Here is a 14,333-nt window from a genome sequence, read left to right as displayed (position 1 = left end):
CCTTACTGATACAGAGGGTAGTGGCACGGTGTCTGGATCTCTATTTCCTTACTGATACAGAGGGTAGTGACACGGTGTCTGGATCTCTATTTCCTTACTGATACAGAGGGTAGTGGCACGGTGTCTGGATCTCTATTTCCTTACTGATACAGAGGGTAGTGGCACGGTGTCTGGATCTCTATTTCCTTACTGATACAGAGGGTAGTGGCACGGTGTCTGGATCTCTATTTCCTTACTGATACAGAGGGTAGTGACACGGTGTCTGGATCTCTATTTCCTTACTGATACAGAGGGTAGTGACACGGTGTCTGGATCTCTATTTCCTTACTGATACAGAGGGTAGTGACACGGTGTCTGGATCTCTATTTCCTTACTGATACAGAGGGTAGTGACACGGTGTCTGGATCACTATTTCTTGCTGGATAATGTTGAGTGGAGATAATGTTGAGTGCAGCCGACATCAATAACAAGTTGTGTTTCTCTGATAGAACATCAAGTCATGATGACCATAAACCCTGTTGTTTGAATGTTTCCCTCAACGGCACTACAGCACTCTCCTTATAGAAAGTCCTGAGCTGTATTAAACTGAAGCATACGTACATATACAATGATACTACTGTATATTTATATAGCTACATCTCTATAAATACTTTATCTGCACCACCATTTAGTATGCACCATGAGTATGGATAGCTTTTACAGGTCAGGCAATCTAAAAGGGCTCTCTGCCATTCACTTTGATGTAGATTGGGGGGATGCTGTGTGTATTGAATGGATGTGCTTTAGCAGCCGTGTGTAACTAGCTTCACAAGCGCTAATTATAGCTCTGGGCTTCATGATCCATTCCCCCTCCCAGTCCTCTTGCTGCTAATGAGATCCCATACGGTTGAGCGATCACACACATCTCATTAGTTGCCTGTATGGTTTTCTGTATTATTATTACTATGAGAGATCACAGTGGCATCTCAGTTTCTAGGGAGAAACCTGCTGATCAATGTACGAGTAAGTGTGGAGTGATGTAGGATCTTAATTTGACATATTGTCACAGAAAGAATAATCCTGCAGCAACAGTACTTTAATATTTAGTCCACAATGTTGCTTGATCGGTGGTTAGGCTATTAGCTGGACAAAAGTAGGCTACATGAAAAGTGCAATACTGTTAATATTACCGTGTGTTAGTGTGGGTTTTCAGTGAATTTATGTCAATCACGAAGCTCATCTACATTTCCTGCGGTGCAGGAAAATTCTCAGCAACAAAATAGTGATCAAATTAAGATCCTACATATGTACCGGCTATGCATTATGCATAGTAGAATGTACAGTATGTACTATACAGATGTAGGACCTTAATTTGATCACCCTGTTGCAGGAGAACATTCCTACAATGCAGAATTTATTTTTACTTGTAGTTTACTAGAGGTTTAAAAAGGCTTCTTAAGTTCGGAATTTCCACTTTGAAATGTCAGACTTGATTTTCCTTTACAAAAAAATGTATCAACCCCTACAAAAATTACCATTAATTATAATCCACATAATAATTCACATTTCCTGTTGCTGGAGGATTATTTTCCTGCTGTAGCAAACTGGCTCAAATTGAGATCCTAAATCTGTATGTTCGATGTGCTGCTGACTTCACAAAATGAATTTTCATGGAAATGGGCAATAAAGTGTAAGGTCATTTACTGTATATCATTGAATCATCATATACTGCATTGTATCATATCAATATATCATATCAGTGTCGGTATAGTATATTGCTGAGGATGGCAGGTTGGTGAATCTTAAATCTAGTGAAAGAGAGGGAGAGCAGAGAACTGCAGTTTTGGTGTTGAATAAAATGTACAAGGTGTCATTCCAGGGTTGACACACAGATAAATCCAGTCTTGAATAATCCACTAAACCTAAATGTATTTGTCTCTGTGTGCACGATAGCAGAAGAAATGGGGTAGGTAGCATGACTGAGAAATACAGCAGCGTCTTGTGGAATCCATCTCTGCATTTCTGCTCCTCGCCCACTTGCTCTCTCTTTTTCTACCTCTTCTCTCCCATCTCTTTCCATCCCTCTCTCCCAGCCTCTCCATTTCTCTCCCCCCCCTCTCGCTCTCTCTCTCCCCTCTCTCTCTCCCTCTCTCTCTCCCCTCCCTCTCTCCCTCTCATTCGCTCAGCTGCTCTCCTTGTTGAGGGTGTTCCAATCTGCCTCAGCAGTACAGATCAGTCCAGCCCCGCTCTCTCATAAGAGCAGCGCATGCACGTACGCTCGCACACCCAACACGCAGAGATACACACTCACAGGCACGCTCACACACACACAGACGCACACGCAGGCAGGCACACCGAGCAGCCTAATCTACCAGCTCCAAGACGCAGCCAGAGCCAGCTAAAAGACACAGCCCCGTAACAGCAGACCAGCATGGATGCACTGAAGAAAGGATTCTCAATGGCCAAGGAGGGCGTCGTGGCAGCAGCGGAGAAGACCAAGGCAGGGGTGGAGGAGGCAGCTGCCAAAACTAAGGAGGGAGTCATGTATGTGGGTGAGTACAGGAGTGATGATGATGGTGAAGGGTGTGGAGGATCGACAGAGGTGGTTTGCTGAAAGTAGTACATCACAGTTTTTCTGTGGGATAATCTGGTTTATATTTTGATCCTATGACGCTTGCCTGCTGTGCTTGTTTTTTGATGGGTGAGTGCACTAGTCTGTCTGCGAGGTTTGAATAAAATGGGATCGACATCCAGGCAGTGCATGTGCTAAATATTACTAGTGATGGAAACAGCGAGGAGAGGAGGGAAGACGGGGGCGAGGACCGAAGGGGGGGCGGGTGGAGAGCGGAAGGGGCAGGGTGGGGTGATATTTATTTGCACATGCCTCAGGCACAAGATGTTCTAATTAAAGAGGAAAAAGTCTGGTTGAGCAGTACTGAGGTACTCTATTCATTATGTGGTGGATAATGGCCAACGAGATATTGTCAATAATATTGATGGTCATATAAATTATATGCAATCTCCTATCTCTCTACATGTGACACACACACACATTTTAGAGCAGGGGGAGGTGATTGTACTATAATATTGCTCAGTGTTATCAAGCTGAACAGATGTGTATGTTTTCACGTATTTAGATGGGTGTGTATGTGCTTGCTAGCGTGTATGTGTGATATTACAATATGGTGGTACTGGGGTGAGAGGGAAGGGTCTGTGAATCTGCTATGCCATCCACCTGCCTGTCTGCCCCGCTGCAGCAGTGAGATTTATCATGGGCGTCTCGGAGCGTGACTAATGCAGCTGGCCCCATGGTCAGAACCCCCCCCCCCCCCCGTCAGCCCAACCCCACCCAACCCAGCACAGGTCAGTTCAGCAGCCCTGATCACTGCTAACGCATACAGAACACTGAGACATCGAGAGAACACATGCGTTAGAACACTGAATCATACACAGATTCCTACAGAACGCTGAAACATGACTCCGTCACTGTCTCTCGCCGCTTTAATGCCGTGTGGCCCTGTTACAGCGACGACAACCTGGAGAAGAAGAGAGGGAAGGAGAGAAAGAGGGAAACGACTCTCAAATGAATGAAACATTTGAGAGTCATCTGATTCCTGGTTTCATTTCCGGGAAAAGGAGGGGAGAAGAGAAAGGGAGAGAGAGAAAATGAAAAAGAGATCATGAGAAGGAGGTAACGAGACAATGAATGAATGGGTGGCGCACTCTCTGATTCCAATAATTACAGTTAGTGGGATTCTCATTCATTGACTGTCAATAAGCAGAGACAGAGGAGGAGGCTGTCTCCATCCTTATCCATTAGTCAAAAATCATCCCCACCACAGGGGATCCACCCTGTTCTGCTGAAGGACCTCGCGGAGCCATTCGGCCACAGAGGGCAGGGCCCATCACATTTCATTGGTTTATTGATCTTCACAGCGCTGTAAAGAGATCATCTCACCTCTAACATTACTGCTCAGTCATATCTTATCATCAGCTTCATTTTTGTCTCCTTTTTTTCCATCTTTGTCGTTCTCTCCCCTTCGTCTGAAAGCCAATGCAGCGTACCAATCCCCCCATCCCTGTCAAAGTGTGAATCCCTGTATACCCATCCAAATACATCACTGGACTTACTGTGGCTGGGACAGTCAGATCTGCCTTTCTATGATTAAACAACTGTCAGTCTTAAGACAGTGGCTCTCCTTCCCTGCCTGTATCTCTTCTCAGTGAGCGATCCTGACAGACAGATAGCACTGATAAGTGGACTGTGGGGTGGTGGTGGTGGGATGAAAGAGGTGGGGGTGGCAGAGATTGGAGTGACGGCTAAAAGAGCATTCTACTCCGGAAAGGCAAGCAGATGTGCACACCCAGACAGACAGCCATAGAGAGAGCCCAGTGCCCTACCAGGGGAGCTAGCTGCAGGGCTAAGAAAAGAGGGAGTGCCCTGAGACAGTGCTGTCGGAGCAGTGGAGCGTGCTGAGCGTACTGACACACAGCAAAGGCCCACCAGGCCTCCATCAAGCACTTTACTGTCCGAGTCATCTACGGTATGAGAGAGAATGGATTAGGATTTTCTATTTTTTTTTAAAGAGGAGAATCGTCTCAAATCCCCCCCTGTCCCTGATCTGCTGCCTCTCTATCTACACTGAGTGCTAATCCTTAGTGTGTTTGTGCCCGATGCTCAGCTGCTCCTGGGTGGGTGGGTGGCAGACAGTCACGAGGCCCAGTCCTACAGGATGGTGAGTGTGAGGAGGGGCGGGAGGGAGAGAGAGAGAGATGGGTAAAATCACAGATGAGAGGTCAGAGTTACCTTCGTATGTATGCACACATGCACACGTAATCATCCCATTATGTCTGGATTGTGCTGCTCTCCATTCAGCACCACATTCCCTTAGCCATTTTGTTCTCTCTCCCTCTGGTCTCGCTTCCTCTTCTGTCTCTGACAGAAGTGTCATCTTATCAAAGCAGGATGTCAGGAAACTCTAGACTACGACAGTGTAAATTAATCAGAGAGAGATGCAATGGAACCCACCTCAAATGAACACCCCAAGCACATAATTGTTGTGCAGTGTGGCGTTCATGTGACGCTAAATATCTCTCATGACAGACTAAACAATTAGCTTGCCAGCGTGCATGTGAAATCTGGTTCTGGGTGCAGCGATTACTACATACAAAATCAAAGACGCTATCACGTTCTTATGAGACAATGAGGTGCTGTATTTCAGTTGTTATCTTTGCTCGTAATCACTCTAACATTGTGTTTTGTGGGTGTGTAGTCATGTATTATAGTATCAGTATCTACCATCTCAGCTGCAGGGGAAGTATTTGTAACCACAGATTGTTCGATTCCTCACAAAAACTGACCATGTTACAACGTCGATAGTTGCTTGGCGATATTACCTCCTCTGTATTGATTACAGCATTGACAATGCAATAGCCTGGCTCCTGTGTCTGTCTGTGTTTGTCTGTGTTCTACATAGGACAGGACTTTAGCCCATGGCAATTTCTACGTCCCCAGTACTAAATTTGCCCATTGTCGTGTAGTGTGTACAATAAAAATGACACGCTTGACAAGAGAAATGTGTTTGTGTGTGGGGACTGGGAGGGACTTTCAAACATGTCTCCCGGCTCAAAGGGTCAGAAGGGAGAACAGAGCAAGGCTTGTTGTGTTGGTGATTTGAGTGGGAGGGAGGGAGAAATCCACTCCAATGCTCCATGCTAGTTGTTTTGAGGACGTTGAGTGGGTTTGGCTGGCAAGCAGGACTCGACCCATACAGTTCTGTGGCTGGTGGAATGACTGACCTTTTCTTTCCTCAAGGAGTCTTTGTGAGGCAGAGATGGGCTGAGCTCCAAAGGGCCCAGAGAGAATGGGAGAGAACAGACAGTACTGGACCAGCTGAGCAGAACCCATTGGTCTTTAAACAGACACCAAGGATCTGGCCCTATAAAATAACCATGAGAGAGGGAGACTGTTTCTGTGCCCAAATCATGAAGTATTGAAGTGTTAGGGAAGCCTGTAGATGTTGATCGGGCTTGTACACTTCTCTACATATTTATTTGGACAGTAAAGGTAAAGCTTTTAATTTAGCTCTATACTCATTTTGGATTTGAGATCAAATGCTTCATGAGTCGGCAGTACAGAATGTCACCTTTTATTTGAGGGTATTTTCATACATAATTGTTATTTAGAAATGAAAGCATTTTTATGTATATTAGTCCGAGCAAGGCAATTAACCCACTGTTCCCCCGGGCGCCGAAGATGTGGATGTCGATTAAGGCAGACCCCCGCACCTCTCTGATTCAGAGGGGTTGGGTTAAATGTGGGAGACACATTTCAGTTGAAGGCATTCAGTTGTACAACTGACTAGGTATCCCCCTTTCCCTTTCCCCTCCATTTGAAGGTGTTTTAAGTATTTGTACAAATTAACGTATATGTGTATTAATTCCTAGCACGCAATGATTACATCATGCTTGTGACTCTACAATCTTGTTGGATTCCTTTACAGTTTGTTTATATGAATACTGTTTTGTTTATATGAAGAATGATGAGTAAGAAAATTACAGAGGCATAAATATCATACGCCAGAAAATGCTAACCTCCCCTGTTATTGGTAATGGTGAGAGGTTAGCATGTCTTGGAGGTACGATATAAAATGCTAACCTCCCCTGTTATTGGTAATGGTGAGAGGTTAGCTTGTCTTGGAGGTATGATCTCTGTGACTTTCTCACTCATCATTATTCATGATTCCTTCATGATTATCTGTAATCATGGTAGCATTCATGTAGAAGTGTTCAGAAACATATTCTATTCTTATTTACAATAAAAGTGACTACAAAATGACATAATACATGACTTACCATTCATTTCTATTGGGCACAAAATTATCTGAAACACAACCAAAACAAACAGCAAATGCATCCAACAAGTTTGCAGAGTCACAAGCTTGATGTAGTCATTGGGTGCTAGGAATATGGGACCAAATACTAAACTTTGTGTATTGTATGAACATACCCTAAAATAAAAGGTGACATTCTGTACTCTTGCCTCATATGAAACATTTGATCTCAAATCCAAAATGCTGGAGTATAGAGCCAAATTAAACGTTTTAGCTTCACTGTCCAAATAAATTGGTAGTGGAGTGTACAGTATATTGTACAAAACTTGGTGTCCTTACTGAGCTATTCCATGTTACCAAATGATTTTGAAGCTGCATTGATAGTGGGCGGGGTGAGTTACCCCCATCCAATGTTAAACGCTTTGAGTTTGAGATACGCTATTTAAACATAAATCATCTACCTCTTTTTAAGAAGGTTGTTTCTCTCTTTTACAGGGAACAAGACAAAGGACGGGATGGTAGCAGGTGTGAACACAGGTAAGCGCAACACTACCCACAGAAAATACACTGCATTACACTTCTAACTATACAGGGATCAGACTCACACAGGTTTTTTCACCTACCAAATTCTGAGGAGAAACATTGGTCCAAGGACAGAGTATGACAACTCCCTGCCCCCTTTTGTCAGTGGCCCAGAGAACGACTGACCAGGCCAATATTGTCGGGGATGCAACGGTCACCGGGGCCAATGAGCTGTCTCAGCAAACAGTGGAGGGGTTGGAGAATGTGGCGGTGAACTCCGGATTGGTGAACCAGGTGCGTCACATCCTGCCTTTTCATATTGTAAAGATGACAAACTCCTCTCCTCTCCAGGGAACTGTGGGCTGGCCGGTTGGAGGTGGTTGAATTAAAGCCATATACAGTTATAACTAGGGTTGCAAAGCTACCGGTAATTAACAGGTCATGTATGGTAACTTTGGTAATTTATACTTGAATAACGTCTACAGAATGCATTAGTTTATAGTATTCCTTTTTATGTTCTATACATATGAGTCCATATTGTCCATGAGTTTCTAGTGGATAGACCGTAGGGTTCAAGAGAAAATAGCCTAATGAATGAAAAAAGCATATAATCAACAATGGCACTCTTCTAACTATTGTCTTCTCTCACCCCACCGTTTGACCCCACAGCCTGGTCTCATAGACTAGACGTAGCATAGTAAACGTAAATCCGGGGACATTCAAATGAGTATGATAGGTTACTTTTGGTATGGTTTTATAAGATAGATGGTTTCTTACAAAATGCTCTGAAGTACCCCAAAAAGGCCACTAGATGTCATCTGATAAAATTCCATATTCCTTGAACGTTCCCAAAATTCTGTCAGTTTACTGGTAAACTTCAAAAGTTTCCAGTATTATACCCTCCTCTTTGCAACCCTAGTTATAACAGAGTTGAGATCAGCCTTGGGATTCCAGGAGAGGAGTCTTCAACATGCCCTTCTATCAGCAATCTTATCCTGGTCAAAAACACTGATTGTTCGAAGTTGACTTGTGTGCAAATTTCTTGTCAGTTATAAGGAATGCGGTGTGCAAATTTCTTGTGTCCATTATAAGGAATGCTGAGTTAGAGGATCAAAGCCTACTTGGACCTTTCTTGTCTGTGAGTGTTGTTGGTAACTTGTATTGTTTCTTCTCTTTCCACCCATAACTGGGGTGTCTGGCAGGAACAGAGACAGGAAGAAGCTGTACCTGAGGTGGCTGGTTCTGGTTTGGAAGGGGTGTGTGGTGGAGAGTTTAGTAGAACAAACAAATTAGTGAATGCACTGCATGATGCTTGCTGCCTTTATTGCCTTATGATTGAAGCGCCATGACTTTATATGCAGTAATTAGCAGTCAAAGTGGATGCTGGCTGGTAGGCTACAGTGGTGTTTGGGTCCTGGTTGGCTTGGAGGAGGACAGATGGATGTGCGACTGCTCAGCTCCAAATTAGCAAATATTTCCTCAAGCTGTGAGTGTATGTTCACACTGGGTAGAATTCCAACCCACGTGAAACGTGCATAAATGGAACGTAATTTCCTTTTTATCCACTTTTCTCTCTCTGCGTTTTCTGACCTTGAACTTAAGCATGAGAATAGCATGCTATTCAACCGCTATTGGTTTGGGGTGGAGATGGAATAAATGAAGGTGAGGCTGAGGTGTGTCTACAGATACACCGTATTCTGACCTTGACTTAATTCCACCATCTTTACGCACAAGGAAACCGTGAATAAGGTCAAGCGAACCTGCCGGGTCCAGGTGGAAAAAGTATCTCCTTTATTTCCGATAGAAATAACACCATTCTACATGCACTATAATTTACAACTTGATAAGAGGTAAATGAGTAATGCGTTTGGATAAGGGAATTATACATACAAATGACACTTGTCATACGGCAGAAAAGTGAAGCATATCAACTTTCCCACAGTAAAGTTTAAGAAACGCTGTGCCATTATGCAGAATTTGTATGGCCTTCTACCTTGCAGAGATGGGCACTCTCAAATGTCATTTATTTTAAAAATGTTATTGCTATGTCTTAATTATCATGTTAAATTTTAACCACTATCAGTATCGACCGTCTGCAGGCCTTATAGCCACATATTCAGCTGCCAATTTACTGTTAGTCCCCTTCAGTTGGTATAGTCTACATTATCAGTCCATTTAATTACATTGTTTTGTTTACCTTCATTTGTACACCATTCGTCCTACATTACCATGGGTTGAAGAACTGAATGTGGACATTTTCAGAATGAATCAAACCACCGTTTTCTTTCTTTCGTGCGTAAAGGCTCTTCAAACCTGTTTGATTCAAAAATAATTTCCTAAACCTAAATAATCTACAAAATGAGTAATTTTTTATCTACCAATTGGTGCTGAAACTGAGACGAATATGCATATATTTAGATGGCTTTCTAGCAATGATCTCTAATATTCGGAGCCCTTTCTCTCTATATATTCTAGTGAGTGTCGAAAAAATTCTAACTTAAAAAGGTACATCATATTCAAAGGATGGCTTAAGATAAATGTACTGAAAACCCTACTGAATGAAAACTCAATGAGAAAATCTGTTGGCCAGCAAGTGGGTTTTTAGCGATTGAATGAAATTTATTCAGAGCGCGCAAGGTTTGCCACACCTGCAGAGTCTGAATATCAAATACTGAGAAGTGTGTAGGAAAAGAGTACATTTCCTAAATCTGAATCGGCCCCATTGAGAAAGAATTTGCAAGAACACAAGCCCCCAATCCCAAATCATACAATGAATTCAAAGGAATACAGACCATTGAAAAAAAAAATCTGAATTTAAAAGGTAGAGTGTAGATCCCTTTCAAATATGAAATTGATGGTTCATTTAAAAGCTGCCCTCCTGTATAGTGTTGTGGTCATTTGTAGTGTCCCCGCTACATTAACATGCTTCTCCTGCCTCTGACCCAGCAGGTTGGGCTCTATGGCTGCAGGACAGATGGAGTGTACTCTAGGACAACATCTTTGTTTGTTAGCAGCATATTGATAGCATTACTTAATTCCACTCAATTGAAATATGTTCTTTGTTCTTGTTCGTGGGTAAGGGTGAACATGCAGGCATGCGTGAGTGTACGTGTACGTATGCCGGTGTGCGTGTGTGCACATTTGTGTCTCCTTTCTTCTCTCAGGCTCTTTGTAATATAAAGCAAGATCCATCTGTAATTAAATCCACAGCCCTAACAATCTCTCCATCGCTCCTCACCGCAGCAGGCAATCAACCCCCTTCCTTGTCCGATCTCCTATCGCTCCATCTCTCTCCCGGCTCTATTATATGTTCAGTTTCAAAGGCACTAAAAAGCCTTTTGTAGGAGAGTACAGTAGAGGCAAAGTAAACAACCGTAGACATACTATGATATGGCACAAATCATCCTCATAATCACATTTTCAGTCACTGTTATAGAATGTGGTAAGGACATCATTGTAGCAACTTCTTGCCCACCAATTCTAATCGTAAGAATAATTATATTGGTGATTGAGCTCATAATTATTCCCACAGCAATAACATATTAACATTTCTATAACCAAATTAGGGAATATTGCTACTGCCATGAATAATCATAATCAACCCCCAGACCATTCACCAAATTAATATCCTAATTCCATGCCGGGAGTCAGAATTATAATTTCTACCCTAATACAAATGATTGCAATGGTAATTGTTGGGCATGAATCAACTGAGGAAACTATCAAGGATCTTTTCTCTTGAGTGCCTGAGCCCCTGATATCTCAATGCATTGTCTGCCACTGAAGCCATAACTACCGTACTAAAGAGATGCCTGTGCATGTCGATTAACCAGAACAGTGGTTTGAAAACACTAACGTCTCTCTTTCTCTCCAGCTTAACCCTCCTCCAAATCCATTACTCACATGCTCAGCTGGAGATTACATCAGAGGAAGTTGTCATCACCATCCTCTGTAGCAGCATGGGCGGCTGCAGAAGTAGTAGTAGTAGAGATTATGTATATATTTGTTCTCTTGCTAATCCGCATTCTTTGTTTGTGCCACACAGGGTGACTTCTCACAGGGAGCTGAGCAGGCCGGACAGTAGGTGAGTGTGTGTTGAGAGAGGTGTGTGTGTGTGTGTGTGTCCATGCGTGCTGACGTATAGTCAGGGAGCAAGGTGGTATATCCTCTTGAAATAGCGATATGTTAATTTGATGTGCTTGAGGGAGTCCCAAAATTGCTGTGACATTTGATGCAGTGTCCAAATAACAGCAGGCGATCTACTAATATGTAAAGGTAAAGCGTTTAACGGGCCATGGCAAAAAGCCTCAGCTCACAGAGTCCTAATGGACATACAGTGACAGGTATGGGGCTAGATGTGAGCTAGAGGATTTTTTACACCTGGGTATCAGTCAACCATATCCTAATGCAGGAACTACATGTTCTCATAAATTGAAAGCACACCTTTTAATACACGGGGACCGAAAATTAGGGTGGCACCAAAGCTGCCATATAATCCACTACTCTGCCAAAACGCACATGTTGGCTAGTCCATTTTGATGAATACATCTGCAGCAGAAATCTGTTACTTCTGCTTCTCTCACTCACAATCTTTAAAATGTTCTCTTTCTCTCTCTCTCAGGAGTGTTGGTCCTGACCTCAGTGATCAGCAGCGGACTCCCTCGTCTTCTGTTTCAGAAGAGCTGCTGCTTGTCCTGCGTCTCCCATCGTCACCTCATGGGTCCTGGGGAACCTTACTGCCCCCAGCGTCTCCTCTCTGATGCTTTCTTTGTGTGACTCGATGGAAACAAAAAAAAAATCGAAAAGATCCTCCCCAGCCAAAACGACCCTCACCATAAACACTTTACACATTCCTACCCTAATGCCTTTACCGTCCATATACCTCATCCCCGACATTTACCCACCTTACCACTGTGACCATCCTCACCCACCATCCCCTGTGCCCAATCAAGATCACCTTACCACACATACAGTACACACACGCATATACACCACAACGTTGAGAAAGACTTCGCAGAACAATATTTATTTTTCTCCCCTAGAGGTTCGGCAATGTGAGACTTACTGGTAGTGTTCACACTGTCAGCTAACACAACACCTGTACTTATACTGTAATGTACTTATATCAGTGTATGCTTTAGTCAGGTTTGTTGATTAATATGTGTTTGAAGCCTGTGTATATTTAACCCCTTGTGTCTTAATGCCTGACATCCCCTTATTATGACAGATCAGGGTTCAGGGTCAGAGTGAAAGTGGAGTCATGGGTTAACAGTATCATATTGTCTGTTTACTCCCCATATTCACATGACCTATCACATTACCCAGTCTCACACCTTCAATGGGGCTACAGTACATACAGGGAACTATGTATCTCATAAACAGACACTGTCTGGTGTTTCCAGCTGTCTTTCCACTCAAACCTGGGTCTGCAATTATAGAGTTATCAAAGAGAGAAAGGTTACATCAGGAGTTTGCAATGGCCTTTATAATTTGTTTGACTAGTTGCAATGAAAGGCAATAAATAAGATCTGTTGAGGTGTTTTTGCATGTGATCAGATTAAAGATAAAGTATAAAGGGCCCAACAGATTCGGTATGTAGGACTACCTCAAAGTGGATGCAAGGGGTCGACAGGTGAAATACCTTGACGTCAGTGGAGGCTGGTGGGAGGCGCTATAGGAGGATGGGCTCATTGTAATGGCTGGAATGGAATTAATGGAACGGAGTCAAATGTGGTTTCGTGTCGTTCCATTTATTCCATTCCAGCCATTACAATGAGCCCATCCTCCTATAGCGCCTCCCACCAGCCTCCACTGCTCGACATCCCATACATCTGGTCTCAGAGGAATCAAATCTCTACACCCATTTGTCATGCTTTTACTGTTCAGTCATACAAGCCACACCTCCTGTCACTCAACAATGTGCCCTGGCCCCTCCCCTGTGTCTGGTCTCCTGGCTAAACCAGGTCTTTTGAACCATTACAGTGTTTGCCCTTTGAAGCCATCTGAAACGAGACTGCATGTTGCCTTACTAACAACCAGACACATACTCAGACACACATTCATTGGTACTAAAAACAACCTCACAAATGAAAATGCACATATCACACATTTATCCAAGAATTAGAGGTGACACACTGACACACATTCACACAGAAATACAAATATATGTTGGTATCAAAGCAGACTCTTTTATAAACAGTACAACTGAACTGAAATAAAATGTTTAAATCCAAAATACTTTTTCTGTTTTTGTTATCTTTCACTATGGGATAATCATTTCCTGAGAAAATACCAAACTGAGGCAAATGTACCTAGACTGCTCATTTAATTATTTACACTTTTTCTCATGCATGATATTCTTGGCTACTCCTTTATTATTCTCAGCCCCCCCCCCCACACACACATCTGTGCAGTGGAGCATAATTACTGCCTCTATAAATAATACCATACAGTGGAACTGGATGATCATTCTGCTATTCTATTGACTTGCTGGCTGCTGTACTGATCTGCAGAGAGACCAACCGCAAAGGAGCAGTGGCAGCAATAGAAAGATCATCGTCACATGCTCTCCCAACTGCCACCTGGTGTTGAGTGGTGAAAGCTGAGCGCTTGGCTTTTGTTAAAATCAGGCACAGAGCTATTACTTATTTAAGCCACATGCCCTGCACTTCCATTTGCATCAGAGTGATTCGCCAGGGATAGGAGAAGAAGCAAACACAGTGCCCCTGTGACAACAATAAATGTGTAGTATGAAATCATTTTTACATAACTCATTTTGCTATCGTTCTTTTTTTACATCCGTTATTAGACAGTGGCAACGATGATGATTTTGAACATGGTCTTTTGCCTGCTAATGCCTGCAATGCTGTGAAGAAAACGATATGACAACAATAACGTCTAATGTAACTGGCCCCCTCTATCAGTACAACTGGCCCCAGCTTGGCCCCGCCAGTTGAAATGGTCTAGAACTGCCACTGCACACACGATGCACTCACATTC

General features: G+C 43.1%; 1 protein-coding gene across 3 annotated transcripts; it reads left to right on the top strand.

Moving 5' to 3' along the window:
• Window positions 1-2,147: 2,147 nt before the first annotated feature.
• LOC106576709 (uncharacterized) lies at window positions 2,148-13,569 on the top strand. 3 transcript variants are annotated; one of them, XM_014154036.3, is made up of 6 exons: window positions 2,148-2,531; window positions 7,308-7,349; window positions 7,501-7,628; window positions 8,537-8,566; window positions 11,380-11,418; window positions 11,956-13,569. In XM_014154036.3, the coding sequence occupies exons 1-5, from the start codon at window positions 2,411-2,413 to the stop codon at window positions 11,416-11,418; spliced, it is 360 nt and encodes a 119-aa protein (XP_014009511.1). In that variant the 5' UTR covers window positions 2,148-2,410; the 3' UTR covers window positions 11,956-13,569. The 3 variants fall into 3 exon arrangements, with proteins under 3 accessions (XP_014009511.1, XP_014009510.1, XP_014009512.1); XM_014154035.3 differs by having other exon boundaries at window positions 8,537-8,590; XM_014154037.3 differs by lacking the exon at window positions 8,537-8,566 and having other exon boundaries at window positions 2,149-2,531.
• Window positions 13,570-14,333: the final 764 nt, after the last annotated feature.

The sequence above is a fragment of the Salmo salar genome, chromosome 18 (genome assembly GCF_965601325.2).
Source record: "Salmo salar chromosome 18, fSalSal1, whole genome shotgun sequence".
NCBI lineage: Eukaryota > Metazoa > Chordata > Actinopteri > Salmoniformes > Salmonidae > Salmo > Salmo salar.
This window is presented reverse-complemented; position numbering and strand designations above follow the sequence as displayed.